The 18,016-nt window shown below is 37.0% G+C and overlaps 1 protein-coding gene across 4 annotated transcripts in view; it reads right to left on the bottom strand.

Moving 5' to 3' along the window:
• Window positions 1–18,016, bottom strand: part of TMEM65 (transmembrane protein 65) — a 74,626-nt gene that overhangs the window by 43,985 nt on the left and 12,625 nt on the right. For 2 of the 4 annotated variants that reach the window (XM_032873587.1, XM_032873589.1), the window contains exon 2: window positions 6,974–7,054. The exons of the other annotated variants lie outside the window; for them this stretch is intronic. In XM_032873587.1, the coding sequence (XP_032729478.1) occupies window positions 6,974–7,054 (81 nt within the window). The remainder of the gene's footprint in view (window positions 1–6,973; window positions 7,055–18,016) is intronic. 4 annotated transcript variants of the gene reach the window in all.

Below are 18,016 nucleotides of genomic sequence, written 5' to 3'. Positions count from 1 at the left end.
GATCTATTCTGGAGGAAGTTCCATGTGCACTCAAGAAAGAATGTGTATTCTGTTGATTTAGGATGGAATGCCCTGTACATACCTGTGAAGTCCATCTGGTCTAGTGTGTCATTCAAAGCCCTTGTTTCCTTGTTGATCTTCTGCTTAGATGATTTGTCCATTGCTGTGAGTGGGGTATTGAAGTCCCCTACTATTACTGTATTATTATCAACATGTTTCTTTAATTTGGTTATTAGTTGGTTGATATATTTGGCTGCTCCCAAATTAGAAGCATAAATATTTATAACTGTAAAATCTTCTTGTTGAGTGAACCCTTTAAGTATGATATAGTGCTCCTCTTCATCTCTAACTACAGTCTTTGGTTTAAAATAATTTATCTGAGGACTGCTACCCCAACTTTCTTTTGAGGTCCATTAGCATAATAAATGGTTCTCTACCTCCTCACTTTCAGTCTGGAAATGTCTTTAGGTCTAAAATGAGTCACCTGTCATATTGATGGGTCTTGCTTTTTTGCCCAATCTGATATCCTGTGTCTTTTGATTGGAGCATTTAGCTCATTTACAATCAGAGTAACCACTGAAAGATATGAATTTAATCTCCTTGTATTACCTGTAAAGTCTCTGTTTCTGAAGACTGTGTTTCTTTCTGGTCTATATTACTCTTGGGCTCTCTCTTCGCTTACAGCCACCACCCCCCCATACTGGCTTGATGGTCACATATTCTTTCAATTTCTATCTTTCCTGGAAGCTCTTTATCTCTCTTTCCATTCTGGATGACAGCCTTGCTGGATAAAGTTTTCTTGATTGTATGTTTTTCTTTTAGTAACCGGAATATATCATGACCTGCCAGGTCTCTGTGGAAAGGTCTGGTGCCAGTCTAATGTTTCTACTCCTGTATGTTAGGAACCTCTTGTCTTGAACTGCTTTCAGGATTTTCTCTTTATCTCTGAAATTTGCAAGCTTCACTATTATATGTCAGGGTGTTGATTTATTTTTTATTGATTTTGGGAGGGGTCCTCTCTATCTCTTGGATTTGAATGCCTGGTTCCTTCCCCATATTAGGGAAGTTCTCAGCTATGATTTACTCAAATATACCTTCTGGCCTTCTCCCTCTTACTTCTCCCTTGGGCACCCCAATAATTCTGCTGTTTTTTGTTTCATGGCATCACTGGTTTCTCAAAGCCTCCCCTCATAGTCCATTAGTTGTTTTTCTCTTTTCCTCAGCTTCCTTCCTTTCCATCAACTAGTCCTCCATGTCACTTACTCTCTTGTCTGCCTCATTTACCCTAGCTGTTAGAGCATCCAACTTAAACTGCATCTCAGTCAAAGCATTTTTAATTTGGCCTGATTAGATCTCATTCTGCACAAAGAGATTCTCTAGTGTCTTTTATGCTTTTTTTCAAGCCCAGCTAGTAACTTTATAATTATTATCCTGAATTCCATCTCTAACATTTTACTTATATCCATATTGATGAGATCTGTGGCAAAGAGTATTATCTCTGGTTCTTTGTTGTGAATTCCTCCTTCTAGTCATTTTGCTCAGAGAACAATGATGAAGAAGTGAGTACTATCAAAAATATCAACCACAACCCAAATGAAATACACACTAGAAAAATCAGAAGAGGTCAGAAACTAGAAAAAAAAGAAGAAAAAGAAAACAAAGGAGAAAGGGAAAAAAACATGGAGGGTAGGAGAGAATATAATCTCACAGGATGGACAAAACAGGGTGCTCCACTTGGTCCTGGTGTATCTTGGTCTGTGTGTTAAAAGAGACTAAGTCCCAAAACTGTAAAAAGAGCAAAACTTACATATATACAAAAATAAAATTGAATAGAGTGAGAGGAAGTAAAAAATGAAGAATAAATCTATAAAATGGAAATGCAAAAAATGAACATTAAAAAAAGTTGATAAAATAAGAAACTAGTTGAGAAGGGAAAAAAGAAAAAAAAAGAAATGGAAGATATTAAACTGAAAGGCAAACAAATCATAAGAAAAAACCTTGAATTCTACATACTATTTTCTCCTAGCACTGGAGTTTTACAGTTCTGTGTGGTTCGTAAACTTGCTATTCACCTGTTCTTCCAATTGGTCTTCTGGGAGAGAGGCCTGCTGCACTGACTCTCAGGTGTCTTTGCCTGGGCAGAGTTGCATGGCCCCTGGGGGCTTGGCTCAGTATAAGCTGTTTTTGGTTGCTCTGTGTGGCTTTTGTTCCTTGAAGACTTTCCACACCTCTTTAGAGGATCAAAATAAAAATTGCTGCCCCATATCTCCAGCCCCAGGGCCAAAAGATCACAGTCCCCTCTCTTCAGTAAACCCTCAGGGATAAGCAGTCTTCACGGTGTGCACCTACAATGATCCTCCTAGGGGCAGTCAGAAGGTTGCTACATTTCTGCACTTTGCAGGGCCCTGGCATAGAGAACGGTCACCTGTTCATATACGCATCCAGTCCACCCTTCCTGGGGGAAAGCGGAGGGTTGCTCATTAGTGTTCTTTACAAGGCCGTCACCACCACCACCCCCGCTGTACTGAGGGCTGTTGCCCTGTCGTGCTCACACAGGCTCAGCCCCTCCTAGAGGAGGCTCCCTCCCCTGGTGATCGTCTGATATCAGCCTTAAGATTCACTTTGCACCTCCTACCTTGCAAAAAGTGGTTGCTTTTCTACTTGTAGAGTTCCAGAAATTCTTTTCTTACACCTCAGGTTGAATTCATGGGTGTTCAGAATAATTTGATAGTTAATCTAGCTAAATTCAAGGGACCAGATGAAACAAGATCTTCTACTCTTCCACCATCTTGCCTCTCCCATTTCATAGAGTATTTTTAAGATAATCAAACATATTATTGATTTGTGGTTGCCTTTACATGTCTAACTTGTGTACTTAAAAATTATACACACCACTTAACACAGAGACTATATTCTTTCCTTTCCTTCATGCCAAAGACAGAAAAAGGAAATAATTACTATATATAATGATATTCCTTTTTTTAAAAGGTTAAGATAAAAACAACAATACAGTTTTTTTTTTAAGATTTTATTTATTTGACAGCGATAGAGAGGGCACAAGCACAAGCAGGGGGAACAGCAGAGGGAAAGAGAGAAGCAAGGAGCCTGAGATGGGATTCGATCCCAGGACCCCGAGATCATGACCCAAACCAAAGGCAGACACTTAACTGACTGAGCCACCCAGGTGCCCCCACAGTATAACTTTTTAAAAATAATCACATCTTCCTACTTTTACTTATTACATAGAGACAATACTATAGAACTTTAAGAGACCTTAGAAAAATCATATAAATAGGTATATTATATTATAGATGGAAAGCTTAAAGAGAGCTAGAAAAATATAATATTTCATCTTGACACAATAAATGGCTCATATATCTGTGGACATAGTTACATAGATCCCCAGAGGACATTCATTTTAAAATAAAATTGCTTAATACTAGGAAGAAGCAGAGATTTTTCAGTCAATGCATTACTTTCCAATAATTTCTTTCCTTTCCAGTAATTTCTAAGTAAGAATTCTTTCACGGAATGTTAGAGCTGAAAGCATCCTTAGAAACCATCTGCCAGTAGTTTTCAACATAGAGTATACCTTAACCCTTGCTCGGAAATGCAGGGCTGCTTTTGGATGTGATGGTGACTGGGAAATGTTACTGGCATTAGGGAAGCTAAACACCCTGTAATGCACTAGAGAGTCCTTCTTAATAAAGAATTATCCAGTCCAAATGCCAGTAGTATACCTACTGAGAAACACTGATTTAATGTTCCACTTTGAAGATGTAGCCTTTTAGGCCCATAGATGTTAAGTGACTTACTCAAGGCTACACAGCTGGATCTAGAACCCAGGTTCTCATTCTCTTGTTCTACTTCTCTTACAATGAATAAAATGTCAACAGGAAAACACAGAAAACCAAGAATCAATTATATATTAATACATAAAACACTACCAAAACATTGGTCATACATTAATATCTGAAATTGAAGTAAAACTGCAATTAACTAAAGTATTAATATCATTTTCTAATGTTTTTCCCATCCTAAGAAATAATTTCCTTTCAGATAAATCATTTTTCAAAAATCCATCACAGTTAAAAGAAGAGGAATAAGTCAATCAGAGAAAGACAACTATCATATGATCTCCCTGATATGAGGGAGAGGAGATGCAACATGGGGGGTTAATGTGGTAGGAGAAGAGTAAATGAAACAAGTTGGGATTGGGAGGGAGACAAACCATAAGTGACTCTTAATCTCACAAAACAAACTGAGGGTTGCTGGGCAGAGGGGGGTTGGGAGGTGGGGGTTATGGACATTGGGTAGGGTATGTGCTATGGTGAGTGCTGTGAAGTTTGTAAACGTGGAGATTCACAGACCTGTACCCCTGGGGGGGGGGAAAAATATATATATATATATATATATATATGTTTATAAAAAATAAAATTATAAAAAAAAAAGAAGAGGAAATCAACAGACTTACGCTTACCAAATAAAACATTTTTTGAATCGGAAAATACATGGCTTCCGATTGTTTCAGAACAACTTAACACCCTATAGTCAACCACTAATCTTCTAACCATGAAGAAATTTATCACAACAAAAAGAACGCTGTACTAAAAACCCAAAGGACTCGACACTAATCGTCACTCTGATATACATGTAACTAGATGCCACATCTTGAACATGTCACAAACCTCTAGATCTATTCCATGTTACATAAAATGAGTTTAGGTAGTGTAATCCTTTCTAGATCTAAGATTCTTTTTTTTTTTAATTTTTTATTTCTTTTCAGCGTAACAGTATTCCTTGTTTTTGCACCACACCCAGTGCTCCATGCAATCCGTGCCCTCTCTAATAACCACCACCTGGTTCCCCCAACCTCCCACCTCACCCCCCCGCCCCTTCAAAACCCTCAGGTTGTTTTTCAGAGTCCATAGTCTCTCATGGTTCACCTCCCCTTCCAATTTCCCTCAACTCCCTTCGATCTAAGATTCTTATTCCATATTTCTTCCTTATTGCATAAGAAATAGGGTCTTAAAAAAATATATAGTGCTATCAACTAAATACTCAAAAAAGCACCCTACAGTAAGCAGGGATACAACTAAAGACTGAGTCTCAAAAGGTGATCACTGACAGGTTAAGTTCTACTATTAATATAATTATTGTTCAGCAGCACTTTACCTCCTGCTGCTGTGATCATCTACAGAATCATTATCATTCCTTTTTCCCTATGTTATCCTAAAAATGAAGGCTAAGTAAACAATCTTCAGAATAATTCAAAATTAAAACTTTATTATTAAAAAGACATTTGCTTTAGTGCGTCTAGAAGGCTCAGTTGGTTAAGCTCTTGATTTAACCAACTCTTGATTTCAGCTCAGGTCATGATCTCAGGGTCATGAGATCAAGCCCTTTATTGGACTCCACGCTACGCATGGAGCCTCCTTAAGATTCTCTCTCTCCCTTTCCCCCTGCCCCTCCCACACCCACATTCTCTCAAGCTCTCTAACATCAACAACAAAAAAGACATTAGTATTAAACATTTAACTTCTACATATACACAGACACGAAAACTTTTTAATTTTAAAATTACATCAGAATTGGTCAAATAGAATATACAGCAGGATTTTTTACAGGAAATGTACTAATCTGTTAATGTATGTATGTATATATCTATCTATCTATATTTCTCTTAAGTTTTATAGACTGGTCTTTGCTCTTGACAATATATATACATTCTAAGAAAACTGAATTGCATTTAACCTTTATTTTTACAAAATTTCAATTGTTCCATAAAATATTTTTGGTATCTTTTCATACATGTGTTATACTTCTTAGACAACATATATTAAATAGTAATCAAAATAAATAAAATAAGGACAGAGAGATAGTTATTTTTATTTCTCCTTCCCTTCCCTTATCTTTGTCTCTCTTATAACCACACACATGCACATGCACACAACATAATTCCTCCAACAAGCACATGCAGCACAAGTTAGATACCAAGCTGTATGGAAACTGAGTCTAAAAAAAATTCATGAATGACTTTAAAATAAAATAAGGCTATGAAATATTCAAAAATATATTTTAAAAATGTATTTCCCGGGGCACCTGGGTGGCTCAGTGGGTTAAAGCCTCTGCCTTCAGCTCAGGTCATGATTCCAGTGTCCTGGGATTGAGCCCCACATCGGGCTCTCTGCTCAGCGGGGAGCCTGCTTCCTCCTCTCTCTCTCTCTGCCTGCCTCTCTGCCTACTTGTGATCTCTGTCAAATAAATAAATAAATAAAAATCTTAAAAACAAACAAACAAACATGTATTTCCTGAAGTTCAGTTACTTAAAAACAGTTTCTCCTTATAATATTCTGAAGATTTTCCTGTTTGTGGTCCTTTTTTCCCTACTCATTCATCCTAAAGAAATTCATAATTTTTGTTGCTTCTTATGTCTCACTCTCTTGGTTACTTCAATTTTTTTTTTTTTTTTTTTTTGAGAGAGAGACAGACTGAGCACACAGGAGTGAGTGGGGAGGAGCAGAGGGCGTAGGAGAAAATCTTAAGAAGGCTCCATAACCATCATGGAGCCCGGCACAGGGCTCAATCTCAGGGCTCTGAGATCACGACCTGAAACGAAATCAAGAGTCGGATGTTTAATTGACTGAGCCAACCAGGTGGCCCATTTCAATAATTTTTTAAAATATATCATTTATATATAATTACATACAAATGGTTTTGTGTCTTGTTAAGGTTATAAATTTAATCCTTCAGTTAATTAAACATGCAATTATTATTCCATCCACAAAGCCTAGGGTTAGATAATAAAAATAAATACTCTACAGATAGTCTAAAACACAGGTGCAAAAAACAAAGATTATTATTATAACCAAAAGATTCTATTTCAGACAGGCAAGAAGTTCTGTCAAATAGGTGCTTTGTTATTTGCAATAACATCTGACAATGAATCAATATTGTTAAGATTGTACTATACCAAAACTATCAGGGGTCTCTGCTGATGATACCTTCTTTGCTTGCTTCACAATGGCAATTTCAGGTTTGGGATATCTGCATGCTAAAAATATTATAAAATTAAAAGGTACTCAAATGATAAAGTAAATAAAATATGTATAAATAAAAAATATATATGAAATTTTGAAGTAAAGGATGAATACCCAACTTTTGTAGCAACATGGACGAGACTGGAAGAGATTATGCTGAGTGAAATAAGTCAAGCAGAGAGAGTCGATTATCATATGGTACCACTTATTTGTGGAGCATAACAAATAACATGGAGGACATAGGGAGATGGAGAGGAGAAGGGAGTTGAGGGAAAATGGAAGGGGAGGTGAACCATGAGAGATTATGGACTCTGAAAAACAACCTGAGGGTCTTGAAGGGGCGGGGAGGTGGGAGGTTGGGGGAACAAGGTGGTGGGTATTAGGGAGGGCACAGATAGCATGGAGCACTGGGTGTGGTGCAAAAAACAATGAATACTGTTATGCTGAAAAGAAATTAAAAAAAAAATGACAATGCAAGATGAAACCATAAAGCTTTAATACCAATGGGGAAAATTACAATTGTTCTGTGGCCTTTAAAATTTTTTTCAGAACAATAAAAATTCTCTTGCCAGCAGTTCTGAACATAAAGGGAAATTTAGAATAGTAAAACTAATGCATGATCACTTTTCATTTCTTGCTGTACTTTCACCTTTTTTGGTCAATTCTCTTTTGATTACCCACTTTTTCAAAACATCTCATGGGTTTATCATTAAGAGACAAGAAGGCAATGCAAACCACACATTTTGTTTTCTATGTGTGAACTGAACAACAGATTAAGTAGTGACCAGTCACAGAGAGACTGAAAGAGTGATATGATTGGTCATGATCATGATGCACATCTGTTGTTACACAGTGCTTGCAGATGGCAAAGTTTGCATTTTATACAATTACTCACAGTTAACATACTAGAGTAAATAAAATTTGAACTGTGTTGTTCAAAACTGATGTTATGTAACTAAAACATAGTCACTGAAATTGGTGCATTTGGGGACTATGCAAAGCAAGGAATGCTTATAATAATAAAAACTGGATTATTTAATGAAATGGGCATAAATCCAGGGAAAAAACAGGGCATTAGAATTTCATATATATTATTTTTCTATATATACAAGCTAATGGAAAATAAAAGAGAATAAGATTCTCTTCCTTAGAAGTTAAATGTTTTCCACTTAAATCACTTAATTTACTATCATTCAACTATCTGTGAAAGAATAGCTAACTAAAGCAAAGTTCAGTGACTGAATCTTATGTTTAATAGAAGTAAAATAATTTTATCATAAATCAGCTGGCAAAGCTTTTTAAAATGTGCATTCATTGCTGAAAAAAATGTTATTAAAAACTACCAAAAAGCAAACAAAAACAACAAAAAACAAAGAAGAAAATAGCCCTAATCTCAAGGATATATAAACATATATGAGATGATTAGAGGGAAAAAAAAAAAAAACATGTAAGTTTTCAAAACGGAAAATTTGTAGCCTTAAGAAATGGGAGACAGCCCCCAGGAAGAAGTTTTGAATCTGGCCTTAAAGCACTGCAAAGATTTAAATAAGTGAGGGGAGGGAGGTTTCCCTTTTCCTTCCCATAAAATTCAGTCTAAAAGCCATAAAGTGGGAATCAATGAGGTAGGCAACTGTGTGGGAGGCAGGACAGGGTCTCAGAGAAAGAAGCTCAAGGGTGAGGGAGGAAGTGTTCACACAGCGGTCAGTCTGGGACAATCTGTCAGAACCCAAATAAGGTGAGAAAGGCTTCCCTATGATAAAAGAGAGGGGATGTGGCTCAGGGTGTCAGTGCTATAGTTAGGTTGAGAAGAGCATCTATATAGGAGTATGTTGGCAGTGGTGGTGATGGGATATTGGTGACATGTAGAAAAAGTGATATAATTAATAAGTATATTAAAGATAATGGGAGTCAGGTTTTTTTTGTCATAGAATAGAGTTAGAAATACAGGAAGAGAGAAAACTAGGATGTACGCTGTGGCACTAGGTCAGAATTGAAGAAACTGCTATGAACTCTCATTTTATAATATAGAGAAACAGAAATGATATTATATATATAAATACATATATTTATATATTCACTAGCCCTGTCCACAGTGGGGGTGGAAATAGCAACACCCCAAGAGCTATGAGCGCATCTAATGGCCAGATCTTGGTTTTGGTTTTTTTTTAAGATTTTTATTTATTTATTTGACAGATCACAAGTAGGCAGAGAGGCAGGCAGAGAGAGAGGAGGAAGCAGGCTCCCTGCTGAGCAGAGAGCCCGATGTGGGGCTCGATCCCAGGACCGTGAGATCATGACCTGAGCTAAAGGTAGAGGCTTTAACCCACTGAGCCACCCAGGCGCCCCCATCTTGGTTTCTAAATACCATTCTACACTAAAGAATACCATTCTACACTAAAGAAACCAGGGCTCCTTGTAACAATGGCTGATTCCAGGGCTAGAGCAGAAAAAGTCCAAGAGAAATCTGGAATATCTTATGGTGCCAGAAAATAAGGAAAAAGAAAATGTTCAAAGAGTAATGTGGATATGTCAAAAAGAGAAAGAAGCCAGTCTGAAGGGGTTCCCATTAGTGAAATACGGAATAATTAGCAAATCAAATATGAGAGTAATAAATTATAAACCATTAAATAGAAAAAGAATCCATGACTATATCAATTAATTAACTAATAAATTAATAGTTGAATTGATGAGGAATGGAATATTTCATAGACTCAAAGTAACTTCACAAAATATTTATTAATTACCAAAAGGAAAATAATAAATTTATAGTAGATAAGTCAGACAGATACCACTTTCGTTAACTATTCGGAGAAAATGGTCAACCTGGAAATGGTTAACATGACCAGGGACAAATTAAAATCATGGACAACTGATAGGATGAAAAAGAACATAACACCACTTCTATGACATTCCTGCCAAAGATGCAAAACTGGAATCTATTCCTGAGGAAAGAGACAAAGCTAAATTGAAGTACATGCTACAAAATAATTGGTCTGTAATCTCAAAAGTGCCAAGGTCATGAAAACCAAGTCTAAGAGGGAGGAACTGTTTCAGACGGAAGGAAATTAAAGATACGGAACAACTAAATGTAACATGTGACTCTGCACTGGATTTTTTTTGTTATAAAGGAACATTATTGGGAGAACTGATGAAAGTGAACTACTTCAGAATACTTAGATGGTAGTACATATTAAATTGTGCTATATAAAGCAATGTTCTCATTTGTAGGAAACACAAGCCAAAGTATTCCAGCTGTAGTGGACACTGCAATACATAGTCAATCCTTAACTGCTTGAAGTCTTCCTGCCAAGAGAGAGCTCTCAATGGTCAGACAACATAGGAGACGGCCTCAGCCGAAGAATGTTGCCTCACCCAAGGCTCTGTACCCTGTCCATATCCAACAACTCGTTTTTACAGAGGCAGAGGTCCTGACCACTCACCCAGCTCAGAACAAAAGTGAAGGGTCATCCCATCTATAGAACTCTCCACAAGGTAAACTGAGGCTTCCACTGAAACTGCATCACTTTACTTGTACCTCTGCCCAAACCTACTTCCTTCCCTTCCCTTTCAAAGATGAGGATTTCAACACCATTCCTTAATAAACTTCCTGCATGCTAATCAGTTTCAGAAATTGCTTCCCACAGAACTCAACCTATGACAGAGATGATACGGCATCATGTCAGCAACTTATTCTCAAGTGACTCGGGGGAAAGAAAAAAAAAAAAAAAGCTTATTGTACCATCCTTGAAACTCTGAGATTTGTTATATAAACATATGGACAGAGATAAATCTGAGATTGTTTCAAAATGTTATTTTTATTTGTTTTTAAAGATTTATTTCTTTGAGAGAGAGACAGCACACGGGTAGGGGAGGGGCAGAGGGAGAAGGAGAAAAGTGGACTCCCACTGTACGTGGAGCCCAATGTGGGGCTTTATCTCATGACCCTAAGTCGTGACCTGAGAAGAAATCAAGAGTCAGATGCTCAAATGACTGAGACACCCAGGCACCCCATGTTTCACAATTTTAAAAGCAATACAAAATTAAGTAGAGAAAACACAGGAAAAAGAACAGAATGAAGGAAATCAAAAGAAAAAAAAAAAACACTAGGGGCATGGTACACTGAAAAATGAAACTAACCAATGGACACTATATTCAAAGTATTCATGGAAAATGAAATAAATGAACAAAAAAGAATGCATCATTACAACATTTATAATCCAAAAGTGATTGTTGTACAACTATAAAATCAGTGTTAATGATTTACATTTTTGTTAATGTCTTTAAGAAGCCCCTTTAAGCAGAAAAAAAAAAGCTAAACTAATTTTTTTTAACTGTAAGATCTTAGTCACAACACATACAAAAATTCTGCCAGCTCACAAAATGTGCCGCATCTTACATTATGACTCTCACATGTTTGCCTGTTTTCTTTCATAATTCAAACATCCACATGACCTCAACTCTTTCCAACCTTAAAAACAAAAACACAAACACCTTCTATAACCTTGCACTCAATGGACCTGCAGCATCAAGATCACTGCAAACTTGTTAGAAATGCAGAGTTCTAGGTCCCACTTCAAATCTACTGAAACAGAACCCGCATTTCAATAAGAGTTCCAGATGATTTTATACGTACATTAAGCTTTGTGAAGCAGGGCTCTATTTTCCACTGTGGGATACTGAAAGCTACAAAGACGTTTGCTCTCACCATTAGGGTGAAACAAAGTCACACTAAATTCAAATGCATGACTTATTTTTAACCTATCAGAGAACTCAAGTCTCGGGGGAAATAAGAGGCAGGCACCTACAAGGACAGAGGAGGCATTAGCACTTGCTTAGTTGCGACAGATGCAACCAGATACCGTAAGAATACAGCTAAAGCAGTAAGGGAACAGGTGATGACAGAGTAAGGGCTGGAAGGACAGTGTGAAGGTACCAGGGTATGCATAAACTGGAAGAATCTGCACATTCTTGCAGGTTTTTTTACCAGAAATCCCACCAGATGAAAAAAATATTAGAGAGAGCCCTAATAAAGTGTTCATTGTGGTGCAGACCTAGAGGAGGGGAGAAACAGTTGTGTAGGAGAAACAATGAAACTCTATCTAGATCCTTTTTCAATCTATACTCTGAGCCAAAAGCCTTAAGGGCAAAAACACTATTACCCTTGGGGCAGGTAGGGCGACCAGCTGTCCAGGTCACCAAAGCAACTGTCCAGTTCTCTTATCACTGAAATTCCACATCCCGGGAAAAAGTGTTCCTCCTATCTCTTAAGCATTTTAATTTGAAAAATAGTTTTCAATCATCTCTTTGATTTCTATAAAAATTTTAATGGAACTGCAGAAAAAAACAAGAGATTGTTGATAACATAAAAATCTGTTAACTTGTAAGAATGGGAATTTCTGAAAATATGAAATAGCTAAAGCTTTATGTAAATATAATAAAACATAGAATTTCAATTAAGATATATTACAGCTGAAAAATTTTATAATGGTAAAAGCTGGTATCTTGCAGGTACTGGTTCTAAGAAAATACAGATAATATAAAAATTAAATCTATAAAAAAAGTTTCCATTAATAAAGTTTAAATAGTATTTTTTTTAAGATTTTATTTATTTGACACACACAGAGAGATCACAAGTAGGCAGAGAGGCAGGCAGAGAGAGAGGAAGGGGAAAGCAGGCGCCCTGCTGAGCAGAGAGCCCGACGTGGGGCTCGATCCCAGGGCCCTAAGATCATGACCTGAGCTGAAGGCAGAAGCTTAACCCACTGAGCCACCCAGGTGCCCCCCATTAGTAAAGTTTAAAGGCATAATATACAACACAATTTTAAAACAACTGCTTATTTTTTAAATAACATTTTATTTATTTGAGAGAGGGAGAACACAGAGGGAGAGTGAGGAGCAGGAGACTTCCTGCTGAGCAGAGAGCCCAATGTGGGACTCCATCCCAGGATCCTGGTATCACGACCTGAGCCAAAGGCAGACACTTAACCAACTGAGCCCCCCAGGCACCTCAACTGCTTATTAATTTAATCTTATCTTGATATATGTGAGTCATTTTTTTGGTATCATCTGCAATTGGCTTTCGGAAATTTGAATTCATATAGCATGAGAATAATGTCCCTGATGGACTAGAATTCTATAGGACTGTCTGTAAGAAATGAGCATACTAGTAACAAATATTTAAATAAAGTTCAGACTTCTGACCTATAAGAGATAATCTCAGATAAACTTAAGCTACTACCCAACTATGTCCTGCCCTCCATATCCAAAATTCCCTTTGAGAATTAAATCCTTCCTGGGGCACCTGGGTCGCACAGTCAGTTAAAGTGTCCAACTCTCAGTTTCAGCTCAGGTCTGATCTCAGAGTCGAGGGATTAGCCTGCATGGGCCTCTGCACTTAGCACAGAGTCTGCCTGAGTTTCTCTCTCCCTCTCCCTCTGTCTCCTCCCACCCCCCCGACCCCCTTCTCTCAAATAAATAAATCTTAAAAAAAAAAAATGGAGTTGACTCCTTCCTTATTGATTCTCCTTCTTCAACCAACTAAAATCTGGATTCTCCCCACAGAGTTCTTCTAAGACTGCTTCTGACAAAGACCTCAGTCTTTTTTATGATTTTAAATCCAACAGACCTCTTCTTTTTCCCAACAGTCTTCCTCTTACTTGACCCATCTAAAGTATCAAATTATTCCCTCTTTCTTGAAATATTTTCACTTTTCTTCTGGGATACACTATTTTTTATATTTTTCCTGTCTTTGTGAACATTCCTTCTTGGTCTATTCCTAGTTTTGGTTCTTCTTCCTCTTCCCCTCCAGTAAATGTTGGTCATAGTTCTCTCCTGGATCTTCTCTTCACTCTACATAATCTCCCTGGCCTTACTTGCTAACTACATGGGTAGGATTCCCAAATTTGCATCTTATCCTGGAGCTCCAGGGTTCATACAGCCAGTTAAATATTGGTTATCTTTATATATGGTTATCTCACAAATACCCAATACCAAAGAAGCTAAAAATGAATACATCTTCTCCACTCCAAAATCTGCTTGGGGCCCTGCATGGTCCATTCTATTGTAAATAATATCATTATCTTGTCAATGGCTCAAACCAGAAATCTGAGGATCATCTTTGGTTCACCTTTTTATTTCATATCCCTGTCAGTGAACACATATTCTATTGTCCAGTTAAATGTTTTAATATTTAACTCCTAAATAAACTCTCTTGAATATGTTTACCTCTTTCTAACCTTATTTCCACTAGCCTAGTTCAGGTCTCTATCACCTTTCTTTGATTTCTGCAAAGTTCGCCTAATTAATTTCCTTGCTCCCGTCTCTAGTCTAATCCTTCTACTATCCCTGTATTGTGCTATATGCACAGTGATCTTTCCCAAATTGCAAACATGATGGCATTATTCATGATAGTTCACCTCCACAATTCTATGCACACACGCCTGATCCACCTACCTCCTACTGAGTTCTAGGTTTCAACTTGAATGTTACTTTCTATAAGGTAACATCATCCCTCTGCATTTCTCCACTCCCTAGTTATCGCTCCCTAGTTATCCCTCTAATACTTCAATGCATTCTAAACCCTATTACAACACTTAACACACTGCATTATAATTTCCAGCTAAAATATCTCTACCCCCTCTAAAACATAAACTTCATAATTTTAAGAACCCTATCAAGTGCCTCAATAATGTCAGGAAAGTATATAGTAGGACTTCAAATTGTTAAATTAGAAAAAAAAAATTAATAAAATTTCAAGCACTAAAATGGCAAAAATTGGCATGAATTTCTCTAAAATTTTACCTGGAGGTTTTGTAACTAGTACTAGTTTCCCAATCAAAAATAACATAAATGATTGCAACGTTGTATAATTAGGTTCCACTGGAAGTTAGAAAGCAAGTGGAAGACATCTCTCTAGCATTTAAGGGAGTTACACTCATTTCATTGGATTTTTTTTTTTTTTTTTAAGGAGGAGACTTAGTATATGTTTTAAAGTGCACTACAGAGCTGGGAGAGATATTAGATAGAGAGCATATCATTAAACCCTTGTTATAGTTATGAGAGAACAAGCCTAAAAAAAAAAATAAGACTTTTGTAAGTAAGGTGTTTCTTCCATTATGGATAATGGACTAGTAGAATTGAGAGATATACAAAATATAGTGTAGTGAAGCAAAAATTTCCTGTCCCCTTCTAGGTCCTTTTAGCTGGATTAAGAATCAAATTGACATGAGACATATTAACAGAAGAAAATAAAATTTAACTTAATTATGTAGGGGGAATCCACACAGATGTGGTTGTTCAGTTGATTAAGCATCTGCCTTTGGCTCAGGTCATGATCCCAAGGTCCTGGGACAGAAACCCATGGTGGGGTACCTGCTTAGCAGGGAGTCTACTTCTCCCTCTCCCTCTGCCTGCCACTTCCCCTCCCTTTACCTGCCACTCCCCCTGCTTATGCTCGCGCGCTCTCTCTCTCTCTCTGTGAAATATATAAATAAAATCTTTACAATTAAAAAAAATTCCAAAAATTCCAATGATGTATACATGTCATTCTGAACTAAGAAAAAGAGGGTAGGGGTCTTCAAAGGGAAGGAATGCAATTTACAAAAGATAACAAAGAGTAAACATTTGGTGAACAAATATTTGCTGGGCCACTCAGAAACAATGGGACAGAGAAGACAGAGCAAACAAGCCTTGCCATGTTCCTCCCTGTCTACAATACCTAGCTTATATCATAGTTCTCTGTGGTGATAGCTTTCTTCCTGGAGCAGGTCCTCTATCTGAAATATTTTAGGCAGTTGTACGGGAAATAAAGAGACTTCCCTGAATCTGCTGGGTTTTATTTGCCTTTAACTCAAAAATAATCTTCATGCCAAAGTGGCCCATCATGGGGCAGTCTGACCTTGGCCCCTATCACGTATATACACATACACACACATACATACACACACACACACTTCATGTTATTAAAACAACTCCTTTCCTTTATATGACATACTGTAATTAATGTCCAAAATTTTCAATAAATAAGTTACAAATAACTGTAGGGGTCAGTAAGCTAAGGCCTTCAAGCCAAATCCAGCCATTTTTTTTATATAGTCAGTGAGCTAAAAATTATTTTACATTTTAAATAGTTGGAAGAACAGCCCTTAACTACTATTATCAAACACTGAATGGTTATGGAAATTACCTGTGGCCATGATAATATTTAAGAAATTCAACCCAAAACAGCACTTAAATATGAAATATTAAACAGCAGTCACTGGAAGACAACTAATATTTGATTCACAAGGAATGTTAAGCTGCTTTATATACTTCCCTTACTGTTAAAAGTTAAGAGGCAAGATCTTTATTTCCACAGAAATATGTAGCAGTTTCATTTTCCTAGCTCAAACCACAATTCCAGCAGCACTCTTCAAACCTCAATGCAAGATCTGTATTTCAAAATCCATTTAACTGTGCAATTGAGGAGCTTCTACCTACCACAAATTGGAAAGGATTAATCTACAATGTAATATGTGAAAAGACAAATATCAAGAGAAGAATCTAATAGAATTCCATGTCTTCTAAGCAATCAATACGTTCATTTAAAATCATAGGCTTACAGACTGATGCCAATATTTGGAGGTACCCAACAATGTGAAAAAGACATCTTCAAAGATGAAATACGTAAAATCTCATTATAGACTGGCATTAACATGTAATATCTGCAAACAATTTTGACAATAAAGAACACTAATATTGAACCCCAATTAAGCTAAATGTTATCCTCCAAAAATAATTCCATCCTCCTCATTAGAAGACCTATATTTAAAAAACTTGTACTCAAGTTATTTATTATATTTTAAATTTGCCAATTAAAAACATCTGTGAAAGGATCTGTACTGAAGGAACTATAGAAGTTTTATGAAAGAAATTGAAGAAGACACCAAAAGATGAAAAACCATTCCGTGCTCATGGATAGGAAGAATAAACATTGTTAAAATGTCTATATTGTCTAGAGCAATCTATACTTTCAGTGCTATCCTGATCAAAATTCCACTGGCATTTTTCAATGAGCTGGAACAAACAATCCTAAAATTTGTATGGAAGCAGAAGAGACCCTACATTGTTGAGGAAATATTGAAAAAGAAAAACAAAACTGGGGGCATGACGTTGCCTCATTTCAAGCTTTACTACAAAGTTGTGATCACCAAGACAGCATGACACTGGCACAAAAATAGATATATAGACCAGTGGAACAGAGTAGAGAGCCCAGATATGGACCCTCAAGTCTATGGTCAAATAATCTTCGACAAAGCAGGAAAAAATATAGAGTGGAAAAAAGAGAGTCTCTTCAATAAATAGTGCTGGGAAAATTGGACAGCTACATGTAGAAGAATGAAACTCAACCATCCTCTAACACCATACACAAAGATAAACTCGAAATGGGTAAAAGGCCTCCATGTGAGGCAGGAATCTATCAAAATCCTAGAGGAGAATATAGGCAGTAATCTCTTCCACATCGGCCACAGCAACTTCTTTCAAGATATGTCTCCAAAGGCAAAGGGAACAAAAGTGAAAATGAACTTTTGGGACTTCATCAAGATCAAAAGGTTCTGCACAGCAAAGGAAACAGTCAACAAAACAAAGAGGCAACCCACAAAATGAGAGAAGATATTTCCAAATGACACTACTAAGGGCTGATATTCAAGATCTGTAAAGAACTCCTCAAACTCAACACACACAAAACAGATAATCACGTCAAAAAAATGGGCAGAGGGCATGAACAGACACTTCTCCAAAGAAAACATACAACCGGCTAACAGACACATGAAAAAATGTTCATCGTCATTAGCCATCAGGGAGATTCAAATCAAAACCACACTGAGATACCACCTTATACCAGTTAGAATGGCCAAAATCAACAAGACAGTAAACAACATGTGTTGGAGAGGATGTGGATAAAGGGGAACCCTCTTACACTATTGGTGGGAATGCAA

Source organism: Lontra canadensis, unplaced genomic scaffold (genome assembly GCF_010015895.1).
Source record: "Lontra canadensis isolate GAN:19392208 unplaced genomic scaffold, GSC_riverotter_1.0 scaffold49, whole genome shotgun sequence".
Lineage (NCBI taxonomy): Eukaryota > Metazoa > Chordata > Mammalia > Carnivora > Mustelidae > Lontra > Lontra canadensis.
This window is presented reverse-complemented; position numbering and strand designations above follow the sequence as displayed.